The 21,295-nt window shown below is 38.3% G+C and overlaps 1 protein-coding gene across 2 annotated transcripts in view; it reads right to left on the bottom strand.

Annotated features, from left to right (window-relative positions):
* The window catches only part of Nlg3 (Neuroligin 3), a 199,656-nt gene that overhangs the window by 87,114 nt on the left and 91,247 nt on the right, over nucleotides 1-21,295 (bottom strand). For both annotated transcript variants that reach the window (XR_010518351.1, XM_065231927.1), the window contains exons 3-4: nucleotides 10,774-10,935; nucleotides 10,462-10,659 (exon numbers count right to left, since the gene is read on the bottom strand). Coding sequence is in view for 1 of the 2 variants with exons in the window: in XM_065231927.1 (XP_065087999.1) it covers nucleotides 10,462-10,659; nucleotides 10,774-10,935 (360 nt within the window). In the remaining variant the exon portion in view is untranslated. The remainder of the gene's footprint in view (nucleotides 1-10,461; nucleotides 10,660-10,773; nucleotides 10,936-21,295) is intronic.

The raw sequence follows: 21,295 nt of genomic DNA, 5'->3' as shown, positions 1-21,295 counted from the left end.
CGTATACAATAAAATCACTGTACATTTCATATGTAAGATCAATACTTGAATATTGCAGCATAGTTTGGTCACCTTTTTCATTCACGCATGAGGAACGATTAGAATCAGTGCAAAAGCAATTCTTACTATTTTCTCTTCGTAAATTAGGTTGGACAAGATTTCCTCTTCCATCTTATGAAGCACGCTGCATGCTCATCAACATTCAAACATTGAAAGCGTGTCGTGAATTTGCAATGGTTTCGTTTGTGAACGATATAGTATCGCATCGAATTGACTAAGTAGAACTGTTATCAAAGCTTAATTTTTACATACCTTCTCGGCAACTGCGAACTCGAAATATATTTACTACAAATCACTATCGCACAAATTATGCCAAATTTGGTCCACTAAATCAAATTATGACTGCTTACAATAAACATAGTGAAGCTATTGATTTTATAATGACAAAAACCAGATTAAAGCAGTACTTTAATTCTATTCGTAATTTTAACACATGACTTGTAACTTGTAAGAAATTGTCTACATCTGATTGACGACAAAATAAATAAATAAATAAATAAACTTCAAAAATCGGCAAAGTGATCGAACATTGACTGAAATTGTGGCAGAACTCGTCAAACGTGATTGCTCAAAAGGCAAATGCATAATTGATCCCAGCAATATCTGTAAGTACGAGCAAGCGAGCTATGATCCGGGGAACTTTATCCAGCATGTTCGTGCCAAGCATTCCAAAAAAGCGCTAGAAGTTGGCATAATGAAGGAAAAAGGTCTAGGATTGTTCTGAAGAGGCCAATAGCCATTCATCAGCAGCTGTCCATTGATTCCGTAATTAAGATTGTTCACTGCACAATATTTCCCTGGTAATCCTAGAATTGGAAGACTTGCAGCAATGGTTTGGTCCGATTGGTGAGGCTACCGGGGTGACATTAAATGGTTCGAACATTAAAACATACCTAAGATCCGCCCCACAGAAAATCCTATGTGTCATTTCAAGCGAAATCAAGAACCATTTGATCCGATAACCAGTGATCCGATAGTTCCGCGCCTTCAGGAATCTTGTTAAAGGGTCCTAGGCGTTTCAATAACAGCCCAATACCCACGTAAAACATTTCCATTCAACACTTAGGGTAGATAGGGTCAATATGAAAAACACATCATAAAACATGAAAAACATTCATAAATGCATGATAGCTGTGATCATGCCAATGCTTTGGAATATGTTTGATAATGTATATACAGTGCTCAAAATATGGATAAAATATGATATAGGGAAAATGGATGTAATGTCGACCTAAATGCCCCAAATTTGGACCCATACATAAATTCAGCAATCGACTAAATTTTCAATAGCGACCAAAAATATTCATAAGTACCGGCCCAATTACGCGTGCATCTATATAAAATTGATAAATAGCAGATTTTTAGCGATGGGCCTAATCTTAGATCCATAGGCCAAAGTTAGAGCCACTTCCCCTATTAGACTCAATAAGGACACTTTTATTTACTTAATACAGGCATGATTGAGGTTAAGGCAAGACAGACTGCGGAATGTTTAAAATCAAAGATCATGAAGGTTATCAAGAGCTACGGTGTGTATAGAATGCAAATATTCTCCGTGACTTGCGATAATGGCACCAACATGGTTGCGGCTGTTAAACTATCGAAGAAGGAGATAACCGAACAATCTGCTATGGCTTCTCAGGATGATTACGATGACGATGACACTCAATCTAGGAACAGATGAATAATTCTTGGAATTGCTGAGCCATGAGTTCAAAGATAAACTAAATTTGATCACACGTTGCAGCTCGCTATACTGGAGGTTGTTAACAAGTCTAACGAGTCCGTCAAGGAGATAACTGCAATTGCTTAAAGTTATCGGAACATAAAATACAAGACTAACTTCGTTTATCAATAAAAGTATTTTTTTATGAACTTGCTACTCAGTTTCCAGAACTTGGTACAGTCATCGATCCATTTACGTGGTTTGTTTGATTCGTGTAAATGATACTTTCAATTAATTTTCATTTAAGAAGAATTTTACAAATAATCAATAATCAGTTTCCCTATCTCTTCGATTCGAAACTAGTAGAAAATTCATATCGTCCCAACGCAACATAATAAATTTGACATGTTCTTAAACCAAACATTTAACAATTAAGTATAATAATTTTAATTGAGGCCCAAATTTGTATGTAAACTAATAATCACGTTTTTGTAAAATATTTGACCATGGCTAATCAGAAACCATATGAGGTAATACCATCCGGCATTGGAACTTTGCCATCAGCGCGAAGTATTTTTAGTCCTCTGGTACTGGCGCATACTGATACATATTAAGAATAAATAAATGTGTTATTGGTGTTATCATCCAAATCTGGTTTCCTCAAAGAAGAATGATATTCAACATTAAGTGTTCAATTTAGGATTAGGAAGGGCAGCCAATTAATTTATTAATGCAATTATAATTTATGATTCCCGAAATATGTGCAAATACTACAAACCATTTTCAGAAAGCTATCAAATAATATGTAACAGTTTAAATGCCAAGTAAATGCTCTCACATAGTAGCTCAGATGTTTTGAAAAAAAAAATAATAAATGGGGAATTCCAGTTGAGTGTTTCAACCACGTATATGGTTAATAGAATTTAATTGCCACAAATTTTAAATCACGTTTTCAAAATTCCCAATCTCTTGCTTTAAACTTTCTTATATACTTATCAAGTCATTGGGAGTTCATCACCAATTATGAACAAACCTTTATGCCACTTTATCTGGCTACAAAGAAAATGCTAGCAGCGCATGTTTCTCTTGGTGATTTTTACATACAGTGGCTATTGGCAACCAGTGAAGTCCGCGAAATGCAATCAAATTTATTCATTTCCCAGCTAACAATTAGCTTGACTCAGTGTTCACTCGGCTGTCGACAAAAGCAGACCACTCTCTCGATGTGTGCTACGCGATCGTCTGTTTACTCGGCAGCAACCATTGTGTGGTCCTCCTCATTGTTCTTCATCAGCAGTTCTTTCGGTCGATGCGTCGTCGACTTTGGAAAGCAACCGTTTCGTGATGAATGTGTGAGTGCTGACCACGTTTTGCGTCCATTGCTGCAATGGACGCGCTGTGACCCTCGTTGGCGTACAACAATTTGCCATACAATGAAACTACTGGAAGCGGCTCCAGTTCTGATGGAGGAGGCTTTTTGGATAGCGGAAGATAAAGTGTTTATTGTGCTGTACCATTTGACTATATTTTTAAGATGTATTGTATAGTGACCAAGAATCCTCGGCTCTGTAAAGTTAATTCGGTTGAGCCTTACCAAATAAATTAATAAACAAAAAAAAATTAGCTTGACAAACCTTTTGGACAACCTAGGATCGTCTATGGCCTTTAAAGCAGCTCTCTACATAGACCCTAGATTTAATTATCTTTATTCTAAGATACTCGACGCAGATGAAAAAATATAAATTCAGGTAATTATTATTTAACAACAGTTCGACTGTCATCAATATTTGAACTTTTAGCAATTCATCAGCTTGATACAATATAGGAATTTACCTCTACCTCCACTACATCAAACAATGGCAGTATTCCATCGATGACAAACGATGAATTCGATGACTTCATCACAGTGCTATTTGGAAGTGCTCTGCCCATAATCGCATATCAGTCTCATCTTTGCTTGATTTCCTATCCATATGGGACTGTTATGCGATTATGAGTAGTTCTCTCCAATCCGGCATATCTACGAAGACCTCATCGTTTATTCAACAGCTGAGAACAATGGATGTGGATCCACGACGGCAACACAACTTCGATGTTTGGCAGCTCTGGTTACAACGTAAACAGACGCATCCCAAACTCCACGCAGTGGCCATGGTATTGTTGGCAACACCATTGAACCAAGTATCGGTGGAGAGACCCTTCAGCGCTCTTTCCTTGATATTATCGGATCATCGTACAGGACTGGAGGGTAGCTGATATCCTCATTATTAAACTAAACCGAGAGGTTTATGGTACAGTTTTACCAAATCTGATTCAAAGCAATTAAACCGATCTGTAAACTGGGCCAATCTTAATGCTTTGCTTTTTATTTGTTTTGTTCTGCTTGCACCCTAAGGAAAAGTTTATGTACGGTTTCAAGTTTTGATTGAATAGGTCAACATTTCTATCTTTGTATGCAATTTTTCCTTCCTTTGGACTAATTTGTTAGTTTTGCTTTATATGCTTATTTTTAGTTATCTTCACTAAGAATTTTTCTCTTTTAAATTTTTCATTTAAACTTAAACATTACGTTTCGTCAATTCCTCAAATGTATTAAATTGAAGAACCAAATAAAAAAACATGCATTTTAAAGTTTTAATGTGCATTTTAATGTGCAGCTTCCTAAAATCTTATATGCATTTTAACGTAAAAAAATGTATTGAACTATAAAATCTGCACATAAAACACTTGGTATTATTTCCAATTTCATATTAAAATCACATTCACATTATATGAACTCATGAGGGAATTTTGAAATTGTAATTTTTTTCGAATATGCTGTATCTCAATATCTCCCTAAATCCATGGCCCCTTAAATATCGAGTAAGGGAAAGTTGAATGTAGTATGTATGTAGGGTATCGAACTGCTTATGTCTCCACAAGACCACATTTCAAGCACACGGGGTTTCTTGAGAAAATAACCAAACGGTGCTCTATATAAGCTTTGATGTTTCAAGCTGCAGAAAACGACCGTTGGCATTGCTTACCCATACTTGTGGTAAGGGGTAGGAGGGGGACTGATTGTGTTCAAGCCGTTCAATAGCCTATGTACATATTACTTACTCCCCAAATAACGTGGTAGGAACAAAGTCGCACCAACCGCTTTAATTCGGTTGTTTTGTATCCATAACTATATCTGATTTACCGTTTGTGATTAGTGCCACCGTTTGGATACAAAACAGCAGAACTAAAGCGGTAGGTGCAACTTTGTCTCTAAAGCCTTCTTCGTAGGAATACAGTATGCAGGTTTCCCCTTAATAATATGACGCGCACTGAGTTGAACCCACCGCTTTTTCTCGGTGAATTTTCAACCAATCGATCTGATTTTCTTCAAATGACTAGTTCACACTTGACACTGCTCACATGCAAAAAATCTGACCGATTGGTCGAATACCTGCAGAGGAAAAGCGGTGGGTACACCTCAGTGGGTGGCATCTTATTGGGGGAAGTCTGTATTTTCATTTTGAAAAAAATAGTTAAGGTGTTCCTCAGCTGGTGATTACAAAAAAACACATTTTGTCTACGAAGAGATGAAGAATATGATTAAAAAATTAAATTTCACTCACATAACTTCTGCTCTTCATCACCAGCAGGCAAATGGCAAGGCAGTTCATAGTCATTGGATGAACATCCCGAACAGGATTGGATGTAGACCGGCATGGAGATTTTTCACGCAGTACCAGATGCGGAGTTTCGTTTCTTAAAGAAAAGTACAATCCTAGAGAACAAGCAAGGAAATGCAAATATAATTATGACCATCGATCTCAGGAATTACCTGTTACTGCAATTGAGAACTCCAGTTGTTGTTTAATTGAAACCAGCAACTATGAAGACTTGGACTCCTGGGGTAATGATATTTAAACAGCTTCTGGGAGCAAATGACAGCTTAACAGTCATCATCAGAGTCAAAGCCATCTGTGATCTTTAATTCAGAATCAAAAGTTTCAGGAGCGCCCATCGTACCGATCGTACCACGTGTCAAGCCACGTGGTGAACAAGGCGATATCAATTGAAATTAAAGTGTTTCGTAATGTAATTACAGTTATCCCTCGAAGAATGCGTTACCCACTGAGTTGCACCCACCGCTTTTTCTCGGCGGGGTTTCAACCATTCGATCTGATTTTTTGCATGTGAGTAGGGTCAATGAAGAGCTAGTCACTTGCAGAAAATCAGAGCGAGACAAAACGGTGAGTGCAACTCAGTGGGTAACGCGTTCTTCCGGGGAAAGCTGTATGATTTTTCGATCATTTTGAATCCAGATATGTATAGATGTGCCCCACCTCCGGCCGTAGCTACTGTCAATAGTACAAGCTATCTATTGTTTTTAAAGTCATCATTAGATAGAGAATATCAGCTGTAAATTATTTTTTCCCAGCGTGTGTCTAGCATGTCTGTTCTGAAAACTGCATCGAAAAATCTGTTTTTTGCGATATAAATTTAAATAACAACAAATTTTACAAACTTTATGCAGCAGGAGAAGCATGGGACAAAAGCTTATCTTCAATGTTAAAAAAAATACTTTAAACGTAGATTTCTCACCCATCCACGCAAACTAACTGCGCCATCTGACAGTTTGATTTACCAGATGGGGTAGTTATTTTGCGTGGATGTGTTGTGAGACGAGCGAAATCGTTGTTGAAAGTAATTGTTCACGTATGAGAAATGGATTAATGTTTAATTGATGTAATGGCTAATTTGAGCCCATACATTAATTCAGCAATAGACTAAATTTTCAATAGCGACCAAAAATATCCATTAGTACCGTCCCAATGACGCGTTCATCTAGATACAATTGAAAAATAGCAGATTTTTAGCGACAGGCCCAATCTTAGATCCATAGGCCAAGATTAGAGCCATTTCCCCTCTCAAATTAGATTCTGCTCTCTTTTTCCCCTGAGTTGGATTTCTATCTCAGCTGTATGGAATAAATTAGAAGACAATAAAATGCATAAAATTACTCGCATGCCACCAATGATTTTGGATGCATGTACTCAAAATGAAGATAATTTTGACAAGCGCAAAATTAACAGAAATGACTCCATCAAAACAGCCCGTTATCTTCTTTTTCGAGGACTGCGCAATTAGACCGGACAATGCACTCATTTTAAAAGGTATTTGTGAATTGAAATTGAACAATCGCAACACTGCTCTTGGTAAAATAGCATACTGCCATTTGATTACTAAACCGGGGGGAAATGTATCACCGAATGTTTCCCCGCGCATATCAATTTTATTTACAGACATAATTTTCAATTACCGCAAAGCGAAGTAGGTATAAAATCTACATTTACAATGCATTTCTGTGGGGAAACAAGAGAATGTTTTTTTATGCGCATGGTTGCCAGCATACTTGTAGGAGTTAGTAAGTTATTCTTTCCTTCTCTGAGCAGCTACATTTTTTAACTAAAACTATAACACGCTTTGCATAACAATAGTTGTAGTTACAGTTTTATAGCAATTAGTCCCACTTTGTGGTACTTTTTACAAACTATAACATGCCACGTGTCACCAATGAAGTTCTGAGGACTCAATATGGCTGTTAAAAGCCATGTTTTATGAATTCTTATGTGAATTGCTGTGCCATTTTAATGGGAGCATTTATTAGATGTTATAGGGTTACGGGATATAAATAAAGCCTAGCCCCTCAATTTGGGCTATCAAGCAAATTAATCAGTTTTCAGCAATACATTTTAAATTTAGTATAACACTGTAATATGCAAACGTGTCATTTCCTCGCTATTCTATGATCACTGGACGAAGAGCAACGAGTTTTGGGTGTGTTAATTACGTTAATTCTGATTCTTCAGTGTCTTGTACTAATACTCGACTCGAGAAGTCTACACATTGTAGACGAAATGCTCATGATCTGCTTAATGTTTTTACTGGCATTCCATTTATTTCATAATATTTTACAAATACAAAACTGGAACATGAATATTATTTTTTTTTCGTTTTCCTAAATCCTTTAACATGTTTATGATACCACACAAATATGTACTGCCCATAAAAATATAACTGTCCCATATCAATAGGAAATCAAGATGATGGGACAATTATACTTTTATGAGCAGCATGGACTGCTTAAAACGGTTCTGAGCGGTTAATTTACCCAATTTAGTACAAGCATTGCTTACGATCTTTCACCACTTGCTTTTGGAATTGAATGTCTGCTTAAGTTTGTTACAATATCTTCTATGTTTTAAAGGGTTTTCATTATTTTTAAATTAAGTTTTCAAGATATCATATTTTATAACCTTAAAAATTTCAAGCTCTTATATAAGCTATATTTTCTCGTTAACTGTATGCATGAATGAGCTAACATAATAAATTAAACGATATGTCGTTGAAAATTTAACTACAGACAACTATATGATGCTGAAAATTTGATTTTTATTTTATTTTGCTGATGACGGCGTAGTGTCTATGACAAGGCCCAAAGGGGTCGGACCTGCAAGGACCCTTACAGGATACCTTAGACAACTTGTCGACGTGGGCTGTCCAACTAGGTATCGAATTCTCCTCGGAGAAAACTGAGTTGGTCGTTTTTTCTAGGAAGCATAGCCCAGCACAATCGAAGCTTCAACTTTTGGGTAAGCCGATCACTCATTCCATGTCTTTCAAATATCTTGGGGTCTGGTTCTATTCAAAATGCACCTGGAGATCCCATATTGAGTATCTGAAGCGGAAATGCCAACAAAGGATCAATTTTCTCCGTACAATTACCGGACCGTGGTGGGGAGCCCATCCACAACATCTTCTAACGTCGTACCGGACAACGATTTTATCGGTTTTAGAATACGGTAGTTTTTGCTTTCAGTCGGCACATCATCAAACTGGAACGGATCCAGTATCGCTGCCTTCGTATCGCGTTAGGATACATGCACTCGACTCATACGGCGAGTCTTGAAGTGTTAGCTCTGTTGCCACTCTCTGATCGGTTTTTGGAATTATCCCTCAGGCTCCTCACCCGTTGTGAAATTATGAACCCACTGGTGATTGCAAACTTTGAGAAGCTTCTTGAGCTAAGCCCTCAAACTCGTTTTATGACATTGTACTACGTGTACATAACACAGGATGTCAGCCCTTCACAGCATAATCCTCATCGTGTATGCTTTTTCGACTTCGGCAGTTCAGTTAGTTTTGATTTATCTATGACGCAAGAGATTCGCGGAATCCCAGAACATCTTCGTTCCATGATTGTTCCGTCATTATACACTGCAAAGTTTGGCCAAGTTGATTCCGCAAGATCGTTCTTCACAGATGGATCTTTTGTCATCACCTTTGCATGGGTCCCATCTCATTGCTCGATTCCGGGCAATGAGATGACGGACTCACTTGATAAGGTGGGCGCTATAGAAGGCGATATTTACGATCGACAAATCACCTACGATGAATTTTTCTTCATTTACCGTCAACAGTCACTCGTCAGTCAGCTGACAGAATAAATGGAGTGAAGGGTGTTTGAGACGATGGCTATATTTGATCATCACTAAGGTGTCGAAGTGTCCTTGGTTCAAGAGGTTGGATGTGGGTCGAGACTTCACTCGTATGATGTCTCGCCTCATGTCCAATCACTATTCGGTAAACGCTCACTTGTTCCGTGTGGGGTTGGGAGTCAGCAATCTCTGTGAATGTGGATAAGGTTACCAGAACGCTGTTCACATCCTTTGGTGGAGGTGTGCGGAGTATCGTGGAGTCAGATCACATTTTTATGATTCCCTTCGGGCTCGAAGTAGACAACCTAAAGTTCTAGTTCGGGATATTTTGGCTAGACGCGATCTGGAGTTTATGAAACTCATATATGTTTACTTTAAGAATATTAACCTTAGATTGTAAGTTTGATTAACCTTGTGAAAAATTGCAAAAACTTGCGTTACTCATAGACTGAGTAAAATATTCCTCGTTTTTCCTAAAAAGAAACTGCTCGAAATAGAGGAGAATCGAAACAAAATTTACTCAGTCCAGGAGTGCATCTCTCTCGATCTTCCTCATATTTGGTTCAATGGTTTATATCACACGTTATTAAAAAAATTAGAAAGTGTTAATCTTCCCTACCGAAAACATGTGAAAAGTTTCATCAAAATTGGAGAGGGTAGTGAAAATTTATGGCGATTTCTGAATGATTTGGCTAGGGATTGCTTAATGGAGCAATTAATGCTAATTGTTTGAAATATGTTATCAACATTTGAAAAGACACGTCAAGCGCCTATCGTTCACGTAGCGGAGCTTGTTTTTGCTCCCTCGATCAGGTCAAATTCTTGTTTACCCGATGATGCTGCTGGTTTGCATTGGTGTTTATCAATTCATGATAAATCGACGGTTGAAGTTTCGATGTCAAATGCTGTCGATTTTTTCTGCGACCAATTAATGTAGATGCGTATTGATGAGATTAAAATAAATATTACTTCCCACTGTATTAACACTTTTATCCCATTATTTCATAATTATATGTATGGAGTTCCATTTAAACATTGTTTAATTACTTGGCTAGATTCGGACATTTGGTTACGGTGAAATTATCGAAAAGTTAAATTTGCCTACCTTTACCCATACATCCTAGGCACGTACAACGGCTAGGTGGATTAATCTGGGGTATTAAATCGAGGGCTGCTCATTCATAAATTTCCATCGAAACATAAATAAATGGACATTATGCCTGGGAGTATCATTAAAGAAAAATGAATCGATAAACTTACCTTCTGGCACGGCAGCCGAAGCTATGAGAAAATGAACACACGCAGCACCAGTCCCGTGGCCGGCCAGTGTCACGCTCCGCGGGTCACCCCCGAAGCCTTCGATGTTCTCCTGTATCCAATGGAGTGCCGCGATGATATCCATCAGACCGTAGTTGGCCGGCGCTTTCGAGAACCGGTCAATATTGGCATTTAAAAACCCTGGAGGAGTGGTAATAAAGAGAAGAGTTAATTGAATGAGGTTTTCATTTGACTTATCGGGTGGTTTTCTGTACATGAATAATTGTTTTTTGTGGACCTGTACTAAATACGAACCTAATATTCCTAATCGGTAATTGATTGTAACTACTAAAATCTGCCCGAAGCTGGCAAGAACGGATCCATCGTATGGGTTTCCGCTGTTCCATTCGTACGATTCACCATGGACGAACACCATTACTGAATACTTTTGAGCGCCGGAACTCTCTCGTGAGCCAGCTGAAAAGGAATACAATGCGAATGAATATCATTAAATTAATGCACCAATTCGCCACAATTGCAGATTGCTCTTCCTCCACTCGAAAAGCACTTCTTCCTTGCCAATGTTTGCTCCGTAAGTACGGGAAACAAATCCCCCTAAGCTGCATAATGACCGTTTTCGAAATTTTAAACTTAGCGCTGCTGCAACGTTACCGTGGTCCGACATGAGTGACCGAATGCTACAGTCAAAATTTATTCAGGAACTTCCGATACGATTCGAAATGCTATCCGAAGTGCATCCGAAGAATGCAGCTTTTCAATCTGTTTGCGAGCACGTTTTCTAAGTCGTACAACACACACTCCGGTCCTCCCTCTCTAACTTATCTCTCTCTCTCTCCCTGGCAATGAAAGGGATGCCAATTTAATGCATTTTTGTTTGCTGCAGTGCGCTACGCTATTATTGCTTGGAAGCAATTGGATAAGTTGGAAAATATTTGATCAATAGCGATTTAATTTAAAGTTTCGTTCCGCCCTTTGCTGGGCACATTTTCGTGGTTGATCGACCGGCTAAGAACGAGCAAAATAAGAAAGTAATCGAGTTTCCAGTATTATATGTTTATTGCATTAGCGAGCGGAATGTTTGGTAGTCGAGTTTAGCGGAATAATAAAAGTGAAACTTTTTTTTTTCTTGAGCGCTATATCTGGGTCATGAGACGTATCTCGGCAGACGTAACCGAAATTAATGGATGTGACGACAAAAGTACACCGATGGTACTCGTGGTGGATTAAGTTTTCTACGCTTTTATGCTTCAAGAAAGCTCTTAATGGAGCTAACAGTTTTGGCTAAGATGAAAGCTTCGAGTTTCTCGTGGCTAGCCAAGAGGAAGAAATCTTGATTGTAATAACAGGAATTTGGACGAAGAGAGATTTTCTTTGTTGATTTAATTACTATACGAGAATGACGCTTTTGGAAGGACGAAGGAAATTTTGCTGAAAACGTCCACGAACATTTTTCATCAACTTACTTTCAAGTAGAGCTTGGGAACATTTTTTAAGCATCATTGCGTTTGCCCAATAATAGAATGAGCAAACCAAATGGATCTTTCTAGGCGACATTCATAGTAGACAGATAATGGAACTGTAATTGTTTTCAATTTCTCATCTTACGGACGAAGAGTCTTCCGATATTATTTTGTCTACATTAAACGACCCTGGTGTCGAAACAAAATAAAGTTTTGAAACTTCATCCAACCTCTTCTCCATTTAATGCTGTGTTCATCACACTCTACAATATAAGGGAGCTGTCTTCGGGCGCGGACGCATTTGCATTTTGGTCCGCAAGTAATTTGTATATATATATATATATATTTTTTTTTTACACTTCGACAACGACGCGTGTGGGTCTCGCTGGCCATTTGTACCTTATAGTATCGCGTCGAATATTTAAAACATAAGCAGTTATGCCGTGCGGTGTAATATCATGCAGCATCAACGACGACCGCTTTCTATGGAAGTGCGAATTTTGCAACAAAAAATACCATGCTGCCTGTGTCGGAGTACAGCGACAACGGGAGCATTTCATCACGGCATTCATGGTGCCTATGTGTGCTGACTGCCAGCACATTTTACGGAAGGAAGCCGACGTGAGGAAGCTGCTTCATCAACAGGAGCAACTTGTGGAAGCAATCCACTCTCAAACGGACGCGAACCACCGCATTGCTGCTGACCAAAAAAGAATTCTGCTTAGTATCAGAATTATTCGACAGCATTGAGCACCTGCTAAATGACGTAAAAGAAACGTTGGCAGTAATAAATAAAAACAATAATAACATGTGCAGCGCGGTCGGCCAGCATATGAAAACGTGTGATTCACAAGCGCACGCGACAATAACCGGCATCAACGAATCAAATTCGTTGATGTCACAAAAAATTACAAAATTACTTGACGAACGGCTATCAAGCTTATCTAATGACATGGCACTTTCAATAAAAGGGGCCGAATCATCACCTCATCATCATCATCCAGAGCCGAAACTTCTGGAAATTCTTGAGGAAGTGAAATTTGTATCTGGGGCTGTTTCTAGTCTTCAGATAAATGCTGCAGAACCTCATCAGAAGACCTTGGAGGAAGAGTTAGCTGAAAGTCCTCCAGTACACAAAAATACAATATCTCCAAAAACTGACCATTCATCTCCTGGATGGCGGTTTTTAGGCAACAAATGGCACTGGAAGCAGGACTGGTCTAAATTTGACGCAAAACAACGGACTCGCAGGTTGCAGGAAAAAGCTGCTGAAAAATCCAAACGCAGCAGAAAACGACGAAAACAACAACAAATCCACACCAGCAGTACCAAAAACATCATCCAAGGAAATGAATACAGCCGCGCCAAGGGATCGGACAAGCAACTACTGGCCACAGCGAAAGTACAATTTGCTGGTCCGCCATTGACCACCGACCACCCAATTGCAGCCCTCTCGGTCCCAAAATTCATCAACTTCAGGAAGGGTGAAACCATCAACCAATACCGGACAGAAAAGCAGGTACAACACAACAACAAGACTGAAACGCCGTCATTCCTGCTACGCATCAGTCATAGGATTTTTCCAAATCAATTATTAGGCGTGATTACCCCCGCCTCCTGAATTAGCAATTTCGCACAATCTGCTTACAAGATGTGTACGCTCATTATCACGGTCATAAAACAGTAACGTTGGTTATTTTTGAATTTGATGCGCTTGCGACCTTTACCTGCAGACGCTGAATTATTATTGTTTATTACACATAGCGAGACCGTTAAGCATGTCTCATGGTTATGCCGAATTGCAACCTTTGCAAGGGCGTCACCCGAGCTATGTTTATGTTGTCTCAGTCGGGTTATTCCAAATATTGTCAATAAACTGTCTGTGCGAGGTAGCATGAATCTAGGTAACTCTAGTCGTAGGAAATATAAATGTAAGCTGAAGAGAAAATAAACCAATCTTTCCTAATCTAGACACGGGAGAGTGTGGACTTAATTTTGATGACAAGTCCGTAGTGAAGCATCAACGGGAGAGATGCTATTTGGCGAACCGCGACTAAGTGGCCAATGACCTGCCTTCTCCGAAAAATAAGTTCATCACGCCGCGAAACCAAGTGTTGCTAAAGTGTTCGTACAAAGTTGTGCAGTGATAAGTGCTAAAATGGGTTGGTTCACATCCGACAACTACATCACGAACCAAGTGGAAATGAACACCACGGAAATGAAAATCCTAGCAGGCGCGTGCGTGACAATGGTGGTTGTGATCATCGCGTATCTCCTGCTGAGACTTCACAGCAAGTACATGAAAAAGGGGATCAAAAACGTGGTTCAACACGAGATCCAACTGAACAATGTAAGAAGTTCGTGATCACTAAGAACAATATAACTATCGCGTGTGTTACTATATGAGGAGATAACATAATGAATCGCGAAAACCGTACACATGTTTTACTCAGCGTGTGATGTATGGGGCTGTTTACCCATAATCGTAAGCACATCAACTACCACGATTCCGACAACTCCAATCGAAGAAACACGGAGTAACGTTTTGAGCACGGACGTTAATCATGTAAATAAGGTAGTGGAAAATAGTGGAACTGTCGAAAAACATTTGATATACGGGATAGCAACATTAACATTACTAATTGTGTCAACAGTGATAATTAGCGTTGTTTGGTACAGACGCAGACAAAAGAAGAAAAGAAGTGAAAAAACTAAATTGATTAAAGTAGTCGTTTTGATGGCACAGCAGTCCGTTCTAACAGAGACGTCAACAGTCAGGGGCGAACGGTCAGCGGTCAATGACCACCCTGAGAACGCATCACAATTCCAGGGCGAACAGTCACAAGACACCCTGAGGACTCATCAATTACCAGGGGCGAACGGTTACCAGACACCCTGTGAACGCATCACAAGTCCAGGACGAGCAGTCACCAGACACCCTGATGAAAATTTCAAGCCTCAAGATAAGTACCCATCAACAAAGATGATAATAAATAACTAGAAAATGTAGATTTATAGTTTTTCCATAGTCAAGTGTTTTCTGTAAATTATTGAAACATTCTGAGTAGGTAGATCGTTTAACAGGCGATGTATTCAATTCTCGGTCAAAGCAAGTGAAAGAAATGTGTTGTATGCTTGGGCAAAACGTGTGATTTTTCTTCTAAATGAGCAGATTAAGTTTTATCGAGGATTATATCTCAAAAGAGTTTACGAACCTCCGGAAAAGCGTCAACAAGGCTAAAACTCTTGAGACGATTACTTTGAAGGAAGAAACCTTGGGAAATTTATTCAGCGAGTATGTTAGTCTTTTGAAGTCAAGCAAGAAAGAATTTGAACAAAAAGGCACCTGGAAAGCGCATTACGAAACTTACGAAATAACGAAGACGAAATTTGAAGGGTGCAAACAACTTTTATCTAAAGCGATTATCAGTTCTAGAACGCCAAAATATAAATTGAAAACTATTGCAAAAACTATTATATTCGTTAATCGTTTAGCGCCTCCAAAGGTCTGCCCACCGAAAATTAAATTTAAAAGCGTCGCGAGACTAAGTATACTCCTGAAGCGTTTTCCAACCTCAACCTCTCAAATTCCACGTCCTACAAAAATTAAATTCAAATCGTTAGCAAAACTTATCGTATTATTACGACGATATAACTTCCCAACAGTGTTCGCAGACAACCCAATTATCAGATTCAAAACACTTGTAAAACTAATCATTTGGTTAAACCGATTCCCCAAAATGACCGATTTTGACATTAAAACGGCTCCTGCATTAGTCCAGCCATACAATGGAGATGCAGATGGCCTAGAAGCATTCGTCGACTCAGCGAATCTTCTAAACGAACTAGTCAAAGCTGATCACAAACCTTTGGCAGCAAAATTTTTACGAACAAGACTAACGGGTAAGGCAAGGCTTGGCTTACCCGAAACGGCCAATACAATTGAACTGATTATTAGCAACGTGCGAGACCGTTGCCAAGAAAAGATCACTCCAGACAGCATTATCGCGAAAATGAGGAACGTCAAACAAAAACAGTCCGTTCAAACACTATGTGATGAACTGGAAAACCTTACGGCAAAATTAAAATCCGTGTATTTAAGTAATAAAATACCGGATGATGTGGCGTCAAGTATGGCCAATAAAGCCGGAGTAGATGCCCTGATAAACGGTGTCACTAATAGTGATACAAAGTTAATCTTAAAAGCCGGAACTTTCAACAATATTAGGGATGCCATTACAAAAGTGGTGGAGAACTCAAATTCTCCTAGCCTACCAAATGCGGAAATATTCACATTTGCCAGCAGAGGTAGAAATAATTTCAGTAGAAATAACTACCAACGAGACTTTCACGGAAATGCAAGAAACTTTCAGAATAATTATCAAAGGCCAAACTACAACCGGGGATATGGTCAAAATTCTGGAAGACAGTATTTTAATCGAGGTTACAATAACGACAACCATAGCCGTAACTACGATTCCCAGAACGAGAACCGTAGCCGCAACTGTGATAATCGCTATCGTAATCGCAATAATAATGCTGACAATAGGCGTTACGATAATAACAACCGTAACGACAATAATAGCAGTCGAACTAATGAAGGCCAAAACAGAAGTCGAAATGTGTATTACGCGGAAAACGAGCAAACGTCATCGGCCCGTCCCCAGCCGGAGACGAACGCACCCACCGGGGTTGCTCAACCAAGAGCGTAAAAGTTTTCAATTTAGACATAAATTACACGAATTTTGTAACTCTGAAACTAGAGATGTGTGACAAGTCATGCACTCTAATAGTCGATACGGGAGCGGATGTTTCGTTAATCAAGGAAAACATCCTACAACCCACAACCAATATATACACAAATCACAAATGTATGATTAACGGAGTAACTAGTGGACAAATTGAAACCATCGGTATTTCACACACAAATATCCTAATGAACGGCGTTAAAATACCACTCAATTTTCAAGTTGTCGATAAAGAATTCCCTATTACAACAGATGGAATTCTTGGTCGAGACTTTCTTGCACATTATGGTACCAAGATTTGTTTAAAAACATGGCTTTTGTCTTTTGATTACCAAAATCAAACCTTTGAAATTCCTATCGAAGATAAATTCGATAGCAAAATCATTATCCCACCAAGGTGTCAAATAATTAGGGAAGTAGATATTGAAGGAGTCACAGAAGATTGTGTCATTATTGGTGATCAAATGGACACTGGAGTTTTCTATTCTAATACTATCATAAGTCCAACATCGAAATATGTTCAAATTGTCAATTCGAAAGAACAACCTGTTACAGTTCACGTTACTACCTTCAAACCAAAATTGATACCACTACGAAAATTCGAGTTCAAAACGCAACCACGTAAGGTTAATCGTAAAAAGGAAAGGTTACAGAAATTATCCGATGAAATAAATTTAGAGACTTACCCAGAAGCAAAGGAAAAGTTGAAGGAACTTTGTTTTAAATATAACGACATTTTCGCTTTACAAGGCGACACTTTAACAGCAAACAATTTTTATAAACAGAAAATCACCCTTCAGGATGAAAATCCTGTGTACATAAAAAATTATCGGACCCCAGAAGCCCATCTTGAAGAGATCGATAAACAGGTTAACAAAATGTTAGACGACAAAATAATCCAACCGTCGATAAGCTCTTTCAATTCGCCAATTTTACTAGTCCCTAAGAAATCAGTAACGGATGAGAAAAAATGGCGTTTAGTGGTGGATTTTCGTCAATTGAACAAACGAATGATCCCAGACAAATTCCCACTGCCACGAATAGATGAAATTTTAGATCATCTGGGCAGGGCAAAGTATTTCACAACTTTGGACTTAATGTCCGGATTTCATCAAATTGAACTTGATGAAGACTCTAAAAAGGCAACAGCTTTTTCAACAACTACTGGGCATTATGAATTCAATCGATTGCCTTTTGGTCTAAACATTTCCCCAAACAGCTTCCAGAGGATGATGACGATTGCATTAAGTGGGTTACCACCAGAATGCGCATTTCTATACATCGATGACATTATTGTCGTCGGATGTTCAGTTAATCATCACCTAGCGAATCTCGAAAAGGTCTTTGAAAAATTGAGATTTTATAACTTAAAATTGAATCCGTCGAAGTGTAACTTTTTCAAAAACGAGGTTACCTATTTAGGTCACCACATTTCTGACAAAGGCATTCAGCCTGATAAGTCCAAATTTGAAGTTATAAAAAAATATCCTGTACCTACGAATTCTGACGAAGTACGTCGTTTCGTAGCCTTTTGTAATTACTTCAGAAGGTTCATTCAAAATTTCGCTAATGTTGCCTACCCGCTCAACAAATTATTGAGGAAAAACGTTACTTTTAGCTGGACAACAGAATGTCAGGCAGCATTCGATACTCTTAAGAGCACACTAATTTCAGAAACAATTCTACAGTTCCCTGATTTCAAAAAGCAGTTTATTTTAACAACCGATGCGTCTAAAACAGCTTGCGGAGCAGTGCTTGCTCAGCAACACGGCAATATTGAACTTCCTATTGCATTCGCCAGCAAAGCATTCACAAAAGGCGAATCCAATAAATCGACTATCGAACAAGAGCTAATTGCAATTCATTGGGCAGTTATGCACTTTAGACCATACCTCTATGGCCGAAAATTTTTAATCAAAACGGACCACAGACCTTTAGTGTACCTATTCTCAATCAAAAATCCTTCATCTAGACTAACAAGGATGAGAGTAGATCTTGAAGAATTTGTTTTTGACGTTGAATACGTTCAAGGAAAACTTAATGTGGGAGCCGACGCTTTGTCTAGAATCAGCATCGACTCCGAAACTCTGAAAAACATACAAACGCTCATTGTCCAAACGCGAGCCAGTTCAAAGAAACTTAAAGGAAAAGATCGAGAACCAACACAGAATAGCAACGATATGCCTGAGCCTGATCAACTCAATGCGTATGAGGCGTTGAACTTAAGTGAAGTTTTTGATTTACCAAAACTCGTCATAGAATTAGCACGAGGAGACTTTAATGTCAGAAATGTAGAAATACGAATATTCAACAAAACAAAAAATGTCAGCTAGCGACATCAAAAGGTAAGCTCATACCTGAGAACACAAATATTATGGATATCCTGAATGAAATTGAAAGAATGGCCACAAAAATGAACATCAATGCTTTAGCTCTAGCGCTAAACAGCGATATTTTTCAGCTTGTTAATCCACATATCTTTAAGGAGAAATGTGCACAAGAACTGAATTCTCTGCAAATAATAATTTATCAGCCTAAAAGACTTATTGAAAATAAAAATGAGCAATTGGAAATCATCAAAATCAACCATGACACCCCTTTAGGAGGACATGTTGGTGTCAACAGATTATATAAGAAGCTTAATAACCTATACAACTGGCCCAACATGAGAAAAACTATTACCGATTATGTCAAACAATGCGTAAAGTGTAAAGAAAACAAACACGGTGTAAAAACGAACGAAAATTTTACATCGTACCCGACAACATTTAAAACTTTTAAATCCATTGCTATGGACACAATTGGACCGTTTAACAAATCAAATACAGGCAACAGATATGCATTGACTATTCAATGTGATCTGTCGAAATATGTTGTCATTAAACCAATTATTGATAAATCCGCAAACTCAATAGCAAAAGCATTTGTAGAGAGTTTTATTTTAATTTACGGAGCTCCATCTGTCATCAGAACGGATCAGGGCACCGAATACAAAAATGAAGTTTTTGAAAAAATTTCAGAATATTTACACATAAATCAACAATTCAGTACGCCTTATCACCCACAAACAATTGGAGGCTTAGAACGTAACCATCGTTGTTTGAACGAGTATGTCAGACAGTTTGTGAACGAGTCCCAAACTGATTGGGATGAATGGTTACCTTATTATGCATTTTGTTATAATACCACTCCAAACACAGAGGTTCGGTACACACCTTTTGAATTAATTTTTGGAAAACCTCCCAACCTCCCTCAAGATATCCGAAATCCATCCAAAGTTGATCCAGTATACAATACAGACTTATATTATCAAGAATTGAAGCATCGTCTCCAAAAAGCAACAATAACAGCTAGACAAATCATAACCAAAATCAAAGATAAGCGAATTATTGATCAGAGTGTAAAAGCAAACCCAATTAATGTAATGATAGGAGATAAGGTAATGTTAACAAACGAAAATAGACGTAAATTAGATAAAGTATATAAAGGACCATATTACATCACAGAAATTGAACATCCGAATGTAACTTTATCAGATAATAACGGATATACTACAGTTGTACATAAAAATCGTATAATTAAAATTTAATCACTTCTTACTCTTTCCTCTTCTTCAGGGGGAAGGGGACAATGAAAAATCACATTTAATAAATAATCAAAATGTAATCAAAACATCACATTTAATAAATAATCTTATATCAATTATTCAAAAAATAATAATAATAGTAAAACTAGAAGATAATATAGTAATACATCACTGATTCAATCACAAGGAAAATAATTCATAACATATAACATATAAAAATATAATATAATAAAATAAGCTACCACAGACAGAGAGTTTACGCAATCTTTGAGAATAGCTTCGCTATTCTTTCAAAAGGGGATAGGTGTAGCATTCCTGCTACGCATCAGTCATAGGATTTTTCCAAATCAATTATTAGGCGTGATTACCCCCGCCTCCTGAATTAGCAATTTCGCACAATCTGCTTACAAGATGTGTACGCTCATTATCACGGTCATAAAACAGTAACGTTGGTTATTTTTGAATTTGATGCGCTTGCGACCTTTACCTGCAGACGCTGAATTATTATTGTTTATTACACATAGCGAGACCGTTAAGCATGTCTCATGGTTATGCCGAATTGCAACCTTTGCAAGGGCGTCACCCGAGCTATGTTTATGTTGTCTCAGTCGGGTTATTCCAAATATTGTCAATAAACTGTCTGTGCGAGGTAGCATGAATCTAGGTAACTCTAGTCGTAGGAAATATAAATGTAAGCTGAAGAGAAAATAAACCAATCTTTCCTAATCTAGACACGGGAGAGTGTGGACTTAATTTTGATGACAAGTCCGTAGTGAAGCATCAACGGGAGAGATGCTATTATTGCAATCAAATACAAATACATCAAATCAAACATCTGGATGGTCACTCGACCCTATGCGCCCACCCATCGTAAGCTTGACGCAGCAATCAGCTGATGGGGACGGGCGTTTCCTGAAAGCACGACTACGGGACACAAAAATAATGTACATCGTTCGCCTTTATTTGGCATATATGCATGACAAGGAGCCATCGTTTTGCCATGAAGGAATGACCACTACTAG

The sequence above is a fragment of the Ochlerotatus camptorhynchus genome, unplaced genomic scaffold (assembly GCF_037179485.1).
Source record: "Ochlerotatus camptorhynchus isolate MF236.1 unplaced genomic scaffold, CSIRO-AGI_Acam_v1.1 ptg000035l, whole genome shotgun sequence".
Lineage (NCBI taxonomy): Eukaryota > Metazoa > Arthropoda > Insecta > Diptera > Culicidae > Ochlerotatus > Ochlerotatus camptorhynchus.
Note: the sequence above shows the minus strand (reverse complement) of the source record. Positions and strands in the feature narration are given on the sequence as shown.